General features: G+C 43.4%; 1 protein-coding gene across 1 annotated transcript in view; it reads right to left on the bottom strand.

The window, feature by feature from the left end:
- ADGRG4 (adhesion G protein-coupled receptor G4) overlaps nucleotides 1–17,582 on the bottom strand; it is a 60,326-nt gene extending 42,744 nt beyond the window's left edge. The window contains exons 1-3 of the mRNA XM_054039648.1: nucleotides 17,345–17,582; nucleotides 1,821–1,892; nucleotides 82–951 (exon numbers count right to left, since the gene is read on the bottom strand). Of these exons, the coding sequence (XP_053895623.1) occupies nucleotides 82–951; nucleotides 1,821–1,892; nucleotides 17,345–17,582 (1,180 nt within the window). The remainder of the gene's footprint in view (nucleotides 1–81; nucleotides 952–1,820; nucleotides 1,893–17,344) is intronic.
- Between the last annotated feature and the right edge of the window lie 420 nt (nucleotides 17,583–18,002).

Here is an 18,002-nt window from a genome sequence, read left to right as displayed (position 1 = left end):
TAATGTAGAAGCCTAGATGAAATCTGGCATTCTGTATAGTCCACTACTCTTTACCCACAGAACATTATGCAAATTCCATACCTTTTTTATCTGATTTTACTGTAGTGGACAGATCAGGTGTAGATACAGATGTGGACTTGGAGGGTTTGGATGTGGTTTTGGTATCTGTAGATAAGGTTGTCACTGTTGGTCTGGAAACAGGCAAAATACTAGTAGGTTTAGTGGTAGATGTAGTTACAATAGGTTGTGATGTAGCCTCACCAGGTTTGGAGGTAGGAACAGTCTCACTAGGTTTGGGTGAAGCTGTGGTCCCAGCAGATATCAATGGATGCGTAGTCCCGGGCACGGTAACTGAGGTACTGGGCGTTGATGTTGTGGAAGAGGAGGTGGGTGAAGCTGTGGTCCCAGCAGATATCAATGGATGGGTAGTCCCGGGCACGGTAACTGAGGTACTGGGCGTTGATGTTGTGGAAGAGGAGGTGGGTGAAGCTGTGGTCCCAGCAGATATCAATGGATGGGTAGTCCCGGGCACGGTAACTGAGGTACTGGGCGTTGATGTTGTGGAAGAGGAGGTGGGTGAAGCTGTGGTCCCAGCAGATATCAATGGATGGGTAGTCCCGGGCACAGTAACTGAGGTACTGGGCGTTGATGTTGTGGAAGAGGAGGTGGGTGAAGCTGTGGTCCCAGCAGATATCAATGGATGGGTAGTCCCGGGCACGGTAACTGAGGTACTGGGCGTTGATGTTGTGGAAGAGGATAGGAGTGTATGTGTGGTCCCATCTGGGTTAACCATTGATGTGGTCTCGGGTGCTTGAGGTGTTGCAGCAGTAGTAGAGGATTCGGCTCTTGTCATGTCTGTTGGCTCAGGGACAGATATGGTTGTATAATGTATAGTAGTATATCCAGGAACAGCTATGGTCATATCTTCAGTTGTTGCATCTCCAGTGAAAGCTATGAAAGCAAAACATTTTGAAATACATCTTAATCCAAATATAATAACCTTCAAATGCAGACACATTTTGGCTGCAACCAGGATTCCCCCATTTTAAGCTTGATCTTGTGAGGTGTTGGGCATCTTCCACCCCAGCTGAAATCAACTCTTGGAGCTGATCAGCACTTTGCAGGATCAGCCCCTTTGTACTAACAAATCTTGTTAGGGAAAAATAACTTGGAGAAAACCAACTCATGTCATTACAGGCAAATAATTAACATTTAGGAATTACTTTTTAAGGCCAACATGAGTTGAAGATTTCAGGATAACTTTTCACACACACCAATATGTTGTAACCAAACACAGACTGCCTAACATACATGTAATGGCACTATGGAATATCCGACGAATTTGCTTTACGTTTTCTATCATAAATTGTGTCCTCCTTGCTCTTCCGGGGCCTGGGCAGTACTGTGCTGATCCAGTTCTATGCCTGCGACACCCATTGATTTAAATAGAATGAGACTGGCATAAAATTAGAATAATCCAGTGCTGAGTCAGGCTTCTGACTGCAGAAAACAGTGGGCCCAATGGCGCTACACTGATTTACCCTAGCTGAAGATTTGGCACTGTGTGTTAAACAAGGTCTTGTGTAACATCTATTGATATTAGCCCAACTTACCACTGTGTTGTACTAATTTAACACCAGGGATCTCTTTCACTTTTCATTACACGCTATCTAAAATCATATGCATTTTTACTTGAAACGATAATAAATTGACATTTTAAAAAATCTGTGTTACTATGGATGTAACATGAATCAGGTACTTATCAGTGATGATCTGATCACTTTAACATTTACAGCCTTTGCTTCAAGAAAGGCACATACTTGGAGTGTTACCATTAGTAGATGTGGGTGGAGATGATGTAGTAGCAGCTGTTGATGATGCTTCCTCTGAGCCTGTTGAGAAGATAAATAAAAGATGTAAAAATCTATAGAGGCAAAATGAATATACAAGAGAAAAGCTACTGTAAAAGAGACTAAACTTCAGCAATGACCAGTACAACAGAGGACTATTCTTACTACAGGGACTGCGGCAGCACCCCCACACTGAGGAACATACTTGTGCAGGTGGTGCTGATTACTCCAGGGATAATTGGACTACATAAGGGAGAGAAATGGGGAACTGCAAAGTTTGGACCAAATTGGAAATCAGACTTTCTGTGGCAAAAGGATGATAAGTTGGCTTCAGGATTGGCTGCAATAAGCCCATTTCTTTTTCATGGGTCTGCATACCTGTGTGCATCCATCACCGTGATATCTGAGTCTTATTCCTTAGTGTGATCATGGCATGTACAGAATAAATAACACCTTCAATGCCTAATCTATGGAAATCTCAGCTGGGCAAGTTCCAATGATGCCAGCCACCACCATTCTGGCTGGCACCATCACAGGAGAATTTGCAATGACAATGAACCAACCAACACAGGAATGGTAATGAAAATGTAGCAGATGGCAGGATAATAAGCAGATTCTGACTTCCTTTGAAGTGAACCAGAAGATTTGTTGTTACAAGGAGGAGGGAGAAGAATTGTTCTTCTTAACCTCTGAGGATAGGACAAGAAGCAAGGGGCTTAAATTGCAGCAAGGGAGGTTTAGGTTGGACATTAGGAAAAACTTCCCAACTGTCAGGGTGGTTAAGTACTGGAATAAATTGCTTAGGGAGGTTGTGGAATCTCCATCATTGGAGGTTTTTAAGAGCAGGTTAGACAAACACCTGTCAGGGACAGTCTAGATAATACTTAATTCTGCCATGAGTGCAGGGGACTGGACTAGATGACCTCTCAAGGTCCCCTCCAGTTCTATGATTCTATGATTTATTGACCCAAAAGGAGACTGTTGACAGAAACAAATCCAAGGTCAGTATTTATCTTAAAGAACAATAAAACTGGATCATTATAACGTGTTTTTAGTATGTATTATCACATACATTATGACTTTCTCCCTCCATTCTGGCCACCAAGCTGTTAAGTGTTTTCTTTTAAACCTATATTTTTGTGGGGAGATGAAATAAGAGATCCAGAAAAAAATATATATACACTTCACCCCTGATATCCCCTTCTAACCTGGGTGGGGGGGCATTTTATAGAAATGTAGGGCTGGAAGGGATCTTGAAAGATCATCAAGTCCAGTCCCCTGTGCTGAGGTTGGACCAAGTAAACCTAGACCATTCCTGATGGGCATTTGTCCAATCTCTTCTTAAAAACCTCCAGTGATGGGGATTCCACAACCTCTCTTGGAAGCCTATTCCAGAGCTTACCTACCCTAATAGTAACACATTTTCCCCTAATATCTAACCTAAATCTCCCTTGCTGCAGATGAAGCCCATTACTTCTTGACTTACTTTCAGTGGGCATGGAGAACAATTGATCACCAGCCTCTTTATAACAGCCCTTGAGATACTTAAAGACTGTTCTCAGGTTCCCCTCAGCCTTCTTTTCTCCTGGGCTCATTAGGGAGGTCTCCGAACCCTAAAGATCCCAGGATACCCAGAGGAAGGAATGTCTTTGGAGTGCCTGTCTGTTCAGGGTGCTGCCCATCCACCCTTTCCTCTTGACAAAGACTCCTTTGGCAGTTATGATGCCATTGGCTCCCATCCCTGGGTGTGACTGGGAGTGAGAAGCAGCATTAAGCCCCTCATGGATATTTGACAGAATACCTGCTGGGTCCCCAGGAGAACATATGTTGGAGAGATGCTGCTCCCCAGCCCACTCTCGCCCCCACAGCAACAGAAGCCTAATCCTATGGAGTGGCTGTAGAAGGGCTTCTGGGACGTCTCAGGGAGCAGCATGTTATATAGCACAGATAATTCTCTCTTCTGTAACCCCCTCCACCTCTGCCCCATTTGGTGAAAGGTAGCATGGAGCCATTCATCAGGAAAATGCTAGAGAAGTTTGGAGAATATTGCATTCCAATTAGAACGCAGACTGAAATCTGTGTTTGCTTCTGACTTGGCTAAACTGAAATGTTAGCTTCCAGGAGGAGACTTTTCTGACTACAAAGAGGTAACTGGCTAACATGCAGTAGAGAATGGCCTCTGAATGTTTAATGATAACATGGCATAAAGGATTCCCATCATATACGCTTGGGCAGCTTTCCTGTTATTTTCCAAATGGAGAGAGCTGAGAATTAGTCAGCTAATTATCCTTGAAATGAATCACCTTGTCAAACCAGATAGGTCTTTGTATTTCATTTGCAACCTGCCTCATCGTCAGCCAAACAAGAGCAAAATGGATGATACAAACTCATATGTTCAACAGAAAATGGCAGTGAACTGAATCACTGTAGATGCATTGCACGGTGGTATTGATTTTATATATAAAAAAAAGAACACTCACAACACTTTGCCTTACTGGTGCAATTGCACTGCTCTGCTTGAACTTTCTGATGCCTCTTTCCACTCAGAGGAAATCCAGAGACTGGCATTCTCGCCCTGAGCAAGAGTAATGTAGGGTATGTCTACACTGCAATAAAACACAGCTGGCCTGTGTCAGCTGACTTGGGCTGCAGGGCTATAAATTGGAGTATTGACGTTCAGGCTTGGGCTGGAGCCCGCGAGTACTGAATTTGATGTATGTTGACTGAGTGGCTCTGCTTCAGTGATTGTTTCTTCCCTGGAGCTGGGTATTTTGTGAAATCTTTTAAACTCACTCCTGCCCTCTCCCCCCATTTTCTCTAAGGCATAGGCCATGAACTCTGTGTAGAGTCAAAATTCATCTCTTCTTGAGGTCTGACTTTATTAACAAATAAAATTAACAATAAGGGCTGGTCTACACTGGGAACCTACATCGGCACCACACCCCAGAGAGACGTAACTATGCTGACCTAACCCCCAGTGTAGACAGAGCTAGGTCAATGGAAGAATTCTTTCATCAGCCTAGCTACCACCTCTTGGGAAGGTGGATTACCTACACTGATGGGAGAAGCTCTCCCGTTGGTATAGGTATTGTCTACACTGGAGCACTCTTGCTGTGCCACTATCGTATTTAAAGTGTAGACATACCCTCAGGGAGGTGGATTAACTCCAGTGACAGGAAAATCCCTCCCGTCGCTGTAGTGAGTGTCTACACTGAAGCTGTGCTGCTATAGCATTGTAAGTTTAGACATAGCCTCAGACAACATGAAATCCAGATTCCAGTTTTCTCCCCTAGCTTGGCTGCTCCTAGAGTTCCATGCTCCGAGCTGTTCAGCCATTTCTTGGGTCCTCACTGCCTCAGACTCAAAATCCTTCTTTCAGGAATCCTATTCTGGGGTCCCCTTGCTCCCTTCTCATATCCTCCAGCCTTGATAGCACTGGAAGGTTTTACAGCCAGCTTCAGCCCCTGTCTTCAGGAGAGTCTGTCCATTAACCCCTTCCTGCTCTTGTCCAGTTTGACGTCCACTCCTCTTGAGTGTGTGTCCATGTTTTCAGTATATTCCAAAAATTGCTGCAAGTGGGAAACAGTACTTTTAGGAATGAGATGTCTGTAATAACAGCGGAGCCAATTCACTCAGAATTGGCAAAGAACTGGCTCTCCTTATTCCAGTCCACCAGACAGTGTGATGGATGGTTGGAAAGACATAATGGTGTACAGGCCACCCCAGAGCAAGTATTACAGCATAGTCCAGCAATCAGTTCACACCCTTGTTTGTGGCATTGTCAGATGTCAGGGGAGTCAGGTGTCCTTTTGTAGTATATTGCTCTTGTAACCCAAACCCTAACGAAGAGACTAACTTCTTGTTGCTGCTCCCAGCCTGTACTAGGATGCAATAAAAAAAACAGACACCTTTTCACACAGTACTCGATGGATCATGATATTGTGGTATAGTGAGGCATGTGCTTTGGGGGTTGCTTTTGTTTACTCAGACCTCTTTCTCCAGAGGGGCCACTGCACATCTGGAATGAAAAGGTCTCATTTGCTCTACCTCCATTTTCTCCCTTCCTCTAGACTCCAAGGTACTTTCTTCCAGCAGACTGCAGTAGGACAGTGACTTGAGCTGACCAAATAATTATTTGCTGCTCCGCTATTTGGAACAAATTTGTCATGTCCTCACTCCTCAGTTTTGAATCAACCAACTACAAGCCAAACCCAAATCTAGAAGCTCAGTATACAGGCCTTCGACCAGAGGGCACGCTTAACCCTTTCCATAAATGCTGTTTGACACACACAGTATATGGACGAGAAGAAGCCAGAAAATCCCATCAAATCCCAAAAACCTCAAGATAAAAGAAAAAAGATCCCTTGAAAAATAACGCAAGTAGAGGAACCTAAGGGAAAGTGCTGTGCTTTTTTTCTCTACAGTGACAAGGCAAAAGAAGGCAGTGGAGAACACATCCCCCAGTACCACAGGGGAATGTGAAATCTAGATGTTCTTAGGTATATTGTAGTCCTAAAATAAACCTGAGCTCTCTGAAATCCACATCTCGCTAATACAAACCTCGATCTCTGGTTTCATGATGACTGCAGTAATGGAAGAAAATTTTTGTCTAACTATATTTCTCCCTTATAATCCTGTGGCCTGTAAAACTTACGCAGGATGAGTCAAATGGCTCCTGCCAGAGATATTATTCAACACAATAACTCCAGGGGGTACAATCAGAATGACATCTCGTAGGAAACGCTTTTTGCTCTGCAAAACAGAATCCACATTCACCAAGGATTTTTCTTTTAAATCTTTCAGAGATTTGTGAGTCTGGGCACCGTGCTCTGAATGGCAGCTGGCAAACCAAAGAGCCTTACGTTGAGATTTCACAAGGGGGTTCCCATAGCTTCCCCCCTGCACCCTTAACTTATGCTCCAAGTCCGTGGGAGCTTGGCTTAATACTCTCAGAGGGCCTGACACAGCAATGAATCATGGAACAAACAAAAGATGGCTCCTGCACGAGTGGTGCAGGTTCAAAACCTAGGAGGGCCATATCAAGGCACCCACCCAAAGCAGGGAGGATGAGGCTGTCTATAGAGGTTCAACCATGTGCATCAAGTGGAAGAGAGAACCAGGAGTGAAAATGCATGAGTCCTGCAGTCATATCTATAGGCTAATAAAGTGAGGAGGACCAGACCCCCATCATCTGTATCCTGGGAAGCACTGACCAAAAAAAAATTGGGGTCATGGTGAATAATCAGCTGAACATGAGCTCCAGTGGGATGCTGTGGCCAAAAAGACAAATGTGATCCTAAGGTGCATAAAGTGGGACCATTGTGAAGCAGTAGAGGGGTTATTTTACCTCTGTATTTGGCACTGGTACAACCACTGCTGGAATATTGTGTCCAATTCTGGTGCCCACAATTCAAGAAGTATGTTGTTAAATTGAAGAGGATTCAAAGAGCCATGAGAATGATTAAAGGATTAGCAAACATGGCTTATAGTGACAGAGTCAAGGAGCTCAATCTGTTTAGCTTAACAAAGAGAAGGTTAAGGGATGACTTGATTATAGTCTAAAAGTACACACACGGGGAACAATATTTAATAATGGGCTCTTTGAGCAGAGAACGTTATAACAAGATGCAGTGGTTGGAGGTTGAAGCTAGACAAAGTACACAGGAAATAAGGCATAAATTTATAACTGAGAGTAATCAACCATTAGAACAATTTACCCAAGGGTCGTGGTGAATTTTCCATCACTGACCATTTAGAAAAACATCCAGTCTTAATTTTAAAAAGAGCTGCTCTAGGAAGTATTTTGGAGTAGTTCTATGGCCTGTGTTATACAGGAGAGTAGATGATGGTCCCTTCTGGCTTTGGAATCTATTAATAAGGAGCCATGGATTTGAATTTTCAGATGGACCACAACATTTTAGCAAAGTTATTGTGGCCTTGGTCCCACTTAGCCTTAATCCACTCCTGCTTATTACTGTGATCTAGGGAAAGCAATGCGAAACCATAAAAGTGAAATGTCACCCTACCAGGCCCTCTTCTTAGCATAAACTTCTATTTTTTCATTTTAGTTTTTTCCCCAACTAGTTTGTAGAAATACAAAAGTGCTTTTTGAATAAGATTTATCAAGCGCTAAACTAAATTGATTGATTGTGCTTTGCGCAAAGTCTAGGTTTGAATTTGTCTTTATAGCTGTGACATATGCTGCTGATTCTTCTCCAAATAAGGGAAGTTTATGACCAGAGCTTAATTGCTGTAGATTACATTCGGGTTTCCAGCGTTAATGGTGTCATATTTCAAACAGCGTTGCCTTGGGGCTATGTACGAGGTCAATGGGGGTCAGGTGTAATGATCCACCAAAGTCTGGGGGTGGGGACAAAAAAGATACACAAATTGCTAAACAAAAATCAAACCCACTCTAATTAGAGAAGTATCTTATGATGCATTTTTTCATTTAAATAATGACAAATCAAGCATAATTACGATTTAACATATTCAAATCCCTCTCCCTCATTATCACCTGAGGAAGAAAATCTGTGTTTATCATCACATGTCAGCGATCGTTACTGTTACACAGATGTAGGACTAGACACCTGCTTCCCATAACATCACTTGTTTTGATTAACCTGCACAAAATTCTGCTAATAAAATGAGGGTTGAGGAGAGATGACAGATGTGATCTGCAGCGAGAAAAATACTGTACTACTGAAATTATAATATCCAAATCATGCAGATTGAATTTAGTGCTTTAGCAAATGGCATTCTCTTTGGCATTCTGAAAAACATACGTCATTCCAATAATACGGGTTTTCAAACTGGGGGTTGCGAGACTATTACATGAGGGGTCCCAAGCTGTCAGCCTCCATCCCAAGCCCCGCTTTGCCTCCAGCATTTATAATGGTGTTAAATATATTAAAAAGTACTTTTAATGTAAAAGTGGGGGGGGGTTGCACTCACAGGGTTGCTATGTGAAAGGAGTCACCAGTACAAAAGTTTGAGAGCCTGCAATAAAAGAGCTGTATAAATTAGACCAACAAATAAGTGAGCGTATGAACTGTAATACCCAGTATGCTTTATGTATCACAGTCCATGGTCATTACCATGAGATTCTTTTAAATTAATATTAAAGGCTCTGCTCTTGCTCTTACTGAAATCAGTGAGAGTTTTTCCATTGACCCTGTAACAGGATCAGGACCCACATTTTTAATTGTGAAAGATGAACTGAGTTTTGGAAAGTGAGAGGTCCTCTGTCATTATAGGTGGGGCTAGTATTGCTTATTCTTAAGATTGGTAGGCACCTGCCATTACAAGATCCTGTTTTCAGTTGCTTATAACTTTGCTAGACGTGAATTGTTTGGGCTGACATTTTCCATGCTGGGTATCTGCCTCAGGGTGGGTGGGTGGGTGGGGGTGTGTGTGTGTGTGTGTGTGTGTGTGTGTGTGTAAAATGTCAGCCAAAATGGTTCAGCTATTTCCACAAATGAGGTTAGAGAAAATATGTTGTTTTGCTCATGTTTAAAAAAAAATCTGGTAACCTCTTCTTTTCCCTGACACAAAGGCCATCCCCGTGCTTTAGAGCCGGGACTTAAAATTTAGCAGCAAGATCACCCTGGTGTCAGGGATGTGTCTTTTGCCCTCCCTGTTAAACTCCACCCAAATTTTAACCAAGTTATAAACCTTGGCAAAATTGCAGTTCTTCCATCTTCAGTAGAGACTTCTTAGATTTTAGTAGCTAAATTCCCCCATGATTTTGTTCACGTTGGGCATGCTCAAGCCTGGGGATGAGCAGGACCTTCCCTCCAATTGCAGTTCTGGGCTGCTGTAGGCCATGTTGGGTCTGGGCACCTGAATTGAGAGTATTGAGAGTCTCTCTCCTCAGTATCCCACCCCCAAGCTGGGTCCAGGCAACATGGAGGAGGAGCTGCCTGAGTCAAATGGAGTGGGGACAAGAGATGGACCAAAAAGAGGGTAGGGGGGTTGGAAACTGGGACTGGCGGCTGGTAGGCGGGAGAGGAGAACTGGCACTGGAAGCTGGGGGAGGGGAAGACTGGGACGGGCTGGGCAAAGAGACTGGGGGCTGGGACCGAGTGCGTGAGGAGAATGGGACTGGAACAAGGAGTCAGGGTGGAGAAGAGACAGGATTGAGTCAGGGACAGGGCAGAAGAAGTCATGCTTGAGGGGAAGGGGCAGAAGAGTCTGTGTCCACTAAAGGACCCTTCCCCCTGAGTCTGGAATGGAACCCAAAATTCCCGAGTGTCCCCCATTCTTCTGCTGTCAGCAACTATCTGTGAAACCCACTAGCAAAGAGTCCCCAACCACCTTTAGGGCTGCTCCACACAGAGGATGACAACCTGCTACTGGTTATTGTGGTAGCTCAAATGGCAGGTCTGTGTGCTAGATTTTAAGGTTTCGGCTTACTGATGAACCATGTTGGGTGCCAGGATAATGCCACATGATGGGATTTCTGTTTTTTTCAGTTTGTTTTTTTTAAAAACCTAGATTTTGTGTGCAATTTCCTACGTTAAAATAACATATTAAAGTTTCAAAGTCAGGTCCTCAAAAGTTAGGAAATTCCAAAATGATGATTGCTTCTTCAACCTTAATTTTCTCCCCCCACCCCCACCCCCTCTGCCCGGTGCATATGTCCTCCATATCCTACTGGAAGGGGCTACTTCCAGGAGTGAGGCAACCATGTCAGAGAATTGGGACTGGCCAACATAGCGGGGTCAGTCCTGCAAACAGTTCTTTTAAGACTCACAGTAAGGCCACTTAAGATGGTGGTCTCTTGTCTCCAGTATTCAAATAGCTGCAGTAGACAAGTCCCAGAAGGAGGCGCTATGATCTAGTGAAGCATGGGATAAGAAGCTGAGGTTCCAGGATTCTTTTCCTTGCTCTCCCAGAAACTCATTGTGTGACTGTGAACAAGTCAGCTGGGCTAGGATTTTTACAGGGGCTTAAGGGAGACAGGCACTGACTCCGATTGACTCTCAATGGAGTTAACCACCTCCCTCTCTTAGGTGCTTTGAAAATCCCAGCTTTCCTCTCTATGCGTCAGCTGCCCCATCTGTAAAGCAGTGCTAAAAATACTCACCAACTTCTAAATAATTAACATCTGTAAAGCGCTGAGAGCTCTTTGGGCGAAAGACATGCTAAGGGCAAAGTAACATTCTTACTGACCGTTCTAAGGTGAAACCTGAGCAAATTAAGGGAAGAGTATTTCTGTGATGTCTGTCTCACTCAATATAGAGTAAAGGTACTTCCTTAGGACTCACGCCTGCTTTACTCATGTGAGTTCATTTCATTGATTTTCCCCAGAAAGGCTTTGTGTGACAGGACCACTAGTTTTTCAGTATTCGTGCAGAATATCCAGAACTGCTAGTTACACAGTGTGACGCTGCACCCCATACTGTTTTATGGAAATATGCTTATGAGTGTAAATATGACATAACTGGACTATGTTTTATGCTACGTATGCCATGTAACATATCTCTGCAAAGGTTATGATCTACTGAATATATTCATCCTATTTGTATGCATGTATCATTTTTATATCTGAAGTTATGAGCGTTGGCTCTATGCTTGTATTTAAAGTATTTGCTGTAGGAAACACATAAGGCAGTTTTGGTCAACATAGTGTGAAAGGGTTATTCAAGTAATGGGGAGTACTTAACTAGCAATGGACTTTGGGAGCCACCAATCCATAACTGAGCTTTCCTGGGAACATTCAAACTAACATGTAAACAATGGTGTCGGCCTGCAAAAAGCTGAATCATTCACAGACATGGGACTTGCCCAGGTGGCTACAGACTCCATCTTGTTACTGTGATTTTGCACAGGAGAACAAAGGGGTTTCCACCCACAAGAGAAAGAATATAAAAGGCTCTGGAAACCCCTCCATTTTGTCTTCAGCTGGCTCAGGAGATAGCCTCTCCACCCCAAAGAGATGCCAGAAAGAAACTGGAACAAAGGACAGTAACTATGGGGGTGTGAGCGATTGCTGGACCCAGACTAGGAAGGAGTCTAGTCTGTAAAAGAAGCTTATTGGAACATCTCTGAGGGTGAGATTTACCTGCATTTAGTTTCATACTGTATTAGGCTTAGACTTGCGTGTTTTTGCTTTATTTTTTTGTTTGTTTTATTTTGCTTGGTAATTTACTTTGTTCTGTCTGTTATTACTTGGAACCACTTAAATCCTACTTTTTATATTTAATAAAATCACTTTTTGCTTATTAATTAACCCAGATCAAGTATTAATACCCGGGGGAGCAAGCAGCTGTGCATATCTCTCTATCAGTGTTATAGAGGGCGGACAATTTGAGTTTACCCTGTATAAGCCTTATACAGAGTAAAATGGATTTATTTGGGGTTTGGACCCCATTGGGAACTGGGTATCTGGGTGCTGGAGACAGGAGCACTTTCTAAGCCATTTTCAGTTACGTCTGCAGCTTGTGGGGGATGTGGTTCAGACCTGGGTCTGTGTTTGTAGCAGGCTAGCGTGTCTGACTCAACAAGACAGGGTACTGAAGTCCCAAGAAAATAGGCTCAGAGATAGTCACATTAGGTGGCAGTTCCAACGGGGTTTCTGTGACCCAACCCGTCACACACAGTTCCCCTGTAAAACTCCATGTTTGCTATCTAGTTTTATGTTTAACTGAACACAGTAAACTGAAGTGATGTCCAGCTATACAAACACCTGTAAATGGGAACAAATTGCATTGCAGACACCAATAATCATAGTTTTTTCAGAGCATAAATCCTACAGCATATGCACAAGCAAACTCCCATTCAAGGGATGTCACTAGCATTTAAATAGCTCTGTGACATGGCATTTCGTTACATAGCATCTACTATGCAAGGTTATTTCTGGCTTCTGCCCTCTAAAATCCAGTGATACCGGTGCTACAAACATTCTCACCGAGCCTCTGTGCCTTAGTCCACTACAAACCATGCATAAAAATTAGTGCTCATTGAAACTTTGTAATTCTGATAAATGGCACATAAATCGCAACCCATATATTTATAACACCCATTGCTATCCCAAGTGAGCCTTTTTGTTTGTTTGTTTGTTTCTATTTAGTGTCTCTAAGTATAATAAGTTGCTCAGAAATTTCAGTTGTTAAAGTGGTAATAAAAAGCAAAGGAAGAAATATATAGTGTATACAAATGTTCCTATAAAATATATCCAAGATCTGACACAAGATTCTCAAATATAATTAAACTTTACAACCCTCCTGTAAGTAGGTTTACAAAACAATAGTGTTAGTCTTTGAGCAAAACAGGATTCCATAGCCTTTACTCTAACTAAACATCTACCCAGTTTTCTGAACTTCCTAACATTACAGGTGGGGTAGCACAAGGTTACCGACACTGCCCATTATAAAACTCTGGTTTCAGTTGCTTATAACTTTGCCAGACTTTAAATGTTTGATCTGAAATCTTCCACGCCAGTGAAAAAAAGTTCAGCCATTTCCAAGAAGAAGGCTGGGGAAAAGAACCGTGTGTTACCCAGGTTGGAAAATTCTGATGACCTTTTCTTGGAATAAATCTAGCACCCCCATACTTTAGAGTGGGGGCTTAAAATTAGGTAGGGGGTCACCACAGTGTCAGGAATGTGCCTTTTGCCCTCCCTGTGAAAATCTGCCCTAATATGGCCAAGTTATAAACCTTTGAAAAATCACAGCTTACAGATGCTTAGTGGAGACTTAGATTTTTGTCGCTAAATCCCCTGAAGATTTTGTCCTCGGTGAGCGTGCTCCATCCCCTCACAGCTCCTAGTACTGAACAGATTACACATGCACTGACCCCACAGAGTGCTGAACATGCTCCAGTCCAAACTAGGGAAACTCAGAATAACTTTCCCTGTCGTTACTGCTGCCAGCTGCTATGGGACAAGTGGGGCCAGATACCAGAACTGAGACCCTTTCTCTCATGTGCTCTCAGTGACCCTGCAGCTGGCACCCAGGCAGAGTAGAGGAGGGCTGGACAAAGAGACTAGGATTAGGAGCCGGTGGGGTGGGGGGACTAGAAGAGAGAGATCTGATAAGGAGCTAGGTATGTGGGAGGGTGAGAACTAGGACTGGCTGGGCAGAGACTGGGGCAAGGAGCCAAAGAGAGGATGGGAGGAGATTGAGATTGGATGAGGAGCCCAGAGAGGGCGACTGCGAATGATAGTCAGTGGGCAGGGAGAGCGGGGGGGAGAGCCAGATTGGTTAAGGAGCCAGGAGGGGGCAACTGGGACTGACTGAGAAGGGATCCTGGGACTGGATGCGGTGTGGCGGGAGAGAGTAAGAGTCAGGGAGGAGATTTGGATTTGGGCAGTGAGCCCAGAGTGGGAAACAAGGACTGGCTGGGCATTGCGACTGGTACTGGGATGAGAAGCCTGAGGACTGTGACAAGAACAGCCTGGAGGAGATGGGGCAGAAGGGGTCAAGTTTGGGGGAAATGGGAAGAAGAGTCTGTGCCCGCTACAGAACACTTCCCGCCAGACCATTTCTCAGCTGCTAGCAGATATCCACATATCCCACTGGCAAAGCATGTATCTCATCCCCCTCTAGTGCTGGTCCACATAGAGGATGACAACCTACTACTGTTCTAAATTACTCTGTTAGCTCAAGTGACGGGTCTGTGTGGTGGATCTAGAGGTTCCAGCCCTGTTGATGACTTTTGGGTGTCAGTATGATGCCACATGATGGAATTTCTGTTTATGATTTTTCAGTTTGCTTTTTAAAAAAAAAACCTGGAAAATATACCCTCCCCCAAATCAAACTGTTAAAACAACATTAATAAAGATGCAGAGTCAAGCATTCAAAAGTTAGGAAATGCCAAGATTAAAGTTGCCTTAATTTGGCTCCCCTGTGCCTATGCATTATGGTAGAGTCTTATTAGAAGATCACATACTATTTTTCCGATAGGACCCCTGCCTTATTGAGTGCACAGGACGGACTTGCTCTGGGGTGAATCAGGGTTGTGTAGTAAAGGAGGCTATTGTCTATAGACACCCTGCTTCATTTGTTGCAGAAGCTGGAAGGTGTGTAGTGAAGGAGGCAGAGGACTGGTGGAAGAGAGGATGCTCTCAAGGTTAATGCAGTTGAATGTTGCCCTGGAGAAATGGAGTCCTCTGCAGGGATAGCCTCCTGGCCCAGAGTTCTTATGTGGTGCTGGGCAAGTCACTTAAACCAAACCTGTCCCAGAGGGTTATTAATTGTGTGTTCCTCATTTTTGGGGTGCCCAGCTTGATACCCTGGGGTCTGATTTGCAGAAGGGCTGAGCACTCTCAGCTGCCACTGAAGTCAGATTATTAGCTCTCTTCCAGTCTTCTGGAACTTCCCCAGTTCTTCAAGGCTTACTAAACATCAGCTTTTATGGTCCAGTGAGTTCCTAAGCCAGCTCTTTTAAAACTCTTGGATGCAAGTTACCTGGACCTGATGATTTAAAAATGTCTAACTTAAGTAGCTTCTGTTTAATGTCCTCCTGAGATACTAGTGGAATGGAAAGAATGTCTCATCACCATATGACATTATCTGTTTTTTCCATAAATACGGAACAGAAATAAGTACAGTTCTGCCTTTTCTGTATTATTATTGATAATTTTACCATTTCGACCTAGTAATGGACCAATACCATTTTAGGTTGCTTTTTTCCCCTGATATATTCAAAAAAACTTTTTTTTCCCCTTTACTCTGCTGGCCATAGATTTCTCCTTGTGTCCCTCTGCTTTCCTTATCAGTTTTTTTACAATCTCTAATTTGTGGTTTATATTCATTACTACCAATTTCCTCTTTCTTCCATTTGTCTTTTCTTTTTCTTTTTATAGCTGCCTTCACTTCCCCCGTACACCAGTTTGGCTTTTTAACTGGTAACGTCTTCCTTGATTGTGGATTTTTCAGCATCTAATTAGGTGTTCTTAAAAGACTGCCAATTATCATTCACATTTTTTTGATTAAATTCTTCCTCCCAGCTGACTTGGCTCAATTGTTTTCAGCTTTGTGAAAGTGGCTGTCTTAAAACACCAAGAATACATATTACTACTCTGGACTTTGTTCTGCTTGCACATTATAAGTGCGATCAAGTATGATCACTTGTACTTTAGCAAACATTAATTTTAGTTCTCTGATCAGTTCCTCTATCTGCTAAGACCAGGTTGAATAAAAAATTCCCTCATGTTGGCTGCAATACTTTTTGAGTTAGGAAATTGTCATCTATAATGTTTAGAAATTTCAAGGATGTTTTAGTACTGGCAGCATGAGCCCTCCAGTATGTCACTCAAATTGAAGGTCCCCCATGATCCTTTAAATCAGTTATAACCATTGGTTTTAAGATTCCAATTATGATGTTGCCTTCCCATCTGGTTAGAAGAAAGCATTTTAAAATATCTCGAGGAATTGTAATATCTAGGTGCCAACAAGACAATATAAATCAATAGTCTGCAATACTGTTTAGATTGGGTCTAGTCCCCACTCCTCACCCCTCCCCTTTTGCTAGCGCACACACTCCTAGTATATAGCATTTATCACAGGCTAAAAGGGAAAGTGTTTGGTTTTGGGTGCCCCATGTCATGTGGGAGCCTGTCACTAGACCTGTTAGGACATGATGGGTCACCTTCACTGCTGGTCTAACTCCATTCAAGTCAAAGGGGCTATGTTGCTTGAGAATTTGTCAGTCACTTTTGACTGTATCATTACAAGGGCTCAGCTCCTGAGCTGTGCCCTAGGGGTACTCAGCGCAACTCAAACAGCGAAGATCCAGAAGTGTCTTTGAACTCCTTTTACCTCCCTCAGTGCTGGGCCAGCTGTATGCCAGGTTAATCCCTCACCACAATTTACAGCAGCCTGAGGGATTGCTCTAAGTTGCGCCAGCTGCCAGTGACCCCTGAGGAGCTGTTACAGCAGCTAGGAATAGTCAAGGTGCAGGGAGGGCCTGGCTACACCAGTTTTCCCCCATCCACACCCCTAGGCCACCCTCAGGGAGGGAGGTTGGTATAGGAGCCTCTACAGCAGCTCTATGCACCTGGAGGATGCTTGTACGCTGGGGTGATCCTCCTGCGGCTAGTTATGCCAGCACTCAAGTTGCTCTGCATGGAGGTCAGAATCTGGCCCAGGTTGTTTCTGTGATTTGGTCTTGTTTTCTGAACCTCGATAGCTGTGAAACTTAGCATCTGTACGTTTCGTAGGAGTTGTTATTCGTAAATGCAAGTGAAAAAGCAAACAGTGTTTGTCTAGGGTCCGACATTAAGCTCTGAAGGAATTACAATTTATAGTGTAACTAAATTCAGTTATTTTCCAAGTGTCTATGTACAGCACTGTAACATTCCTGGCCTCAGACAGTGTAACCGGTGAAAGCTGTGAAGCCTGTAGATTTTACTTGTTCTTTGTCATTATATATCGCTGTGCAATGGCAGAATGTCATTTCCAGGAGATTTCTATGTTTCATGCTACATATGCCCTGTTTTTATCACCACCTATATCCTCAGGGAGAAAAAATGATTGCAGACTACTCACCACAGCGTAGATGAGGGTCAGCGATTGGAACTATGTTGTCAAAGTGCCAATAATCCTCCCTCCAGCTGACGATATTTCCTGGGGAACATTTCGTTAACTCACTCTGCTCTCTGATTCTGTCCCACAGTTGAAAGTAGTACAAGCTGCCAACGAAGCTGCTGCTGCCCCGAACGATATAGCCATTCTGGATTTTGTGCAAATGCCCTAGCACCAAGCTCCCGGCTGGTTCCAGGCACATGGTTCCGTTAATCACTTTATCAGACAATAGGGTGCCATTGTGGTAGACTTCCAGCAGTCCCTTATTACCATCCCATATGCAGCACACACTGTGCCATATAAAAAGAATTAAATCAAGCTCAATGTCTATCTCTGTGCCAAAAAGATACAGTCTTAGATGTTTGTTTTCACCGCAGAGTCCGAGCTCGAGATCATTTATGTCAGTAGAGTTGCTGTCTGTTTGGTATGAAAATGCTGTCCAAGAACTGACATTTGTGGTTCTGTATAGATCAATGCACACAGTGAATTGGCATAGTGAGGGGATGCTGGTGTTGGCCAAGGATACGTACTTATCATTCCTTCCAAGTAAATCCAGTTTTTTTCCTTTCAGGAAATTTGTTTCTGTAAAAAAAAAAGGGGTGGGGGAGGGTGAAAAAGAAGA

This window comes from Malaclemys terrapin, chromosome 9, assembly GCF_027887155.1.
Source record: "Malaclemys terrapin pileata isolate rMalTer1 chromosome 9, rMalTer1.hap1, whole genome shotgun sequence".
In the NCBI taxonomy this organism is placed as follows: domain Eukaryota; kingdom Metazoa; phylum Chordata; order Testudines; family Emydidae; genus Malaclemys; species Malaclemys terrapin.
The sequence above is the reverse complement of the archived record's forward strand: the minus strand, read 5'-3'. Positions and strand labels throughout refer to the sequence as shown.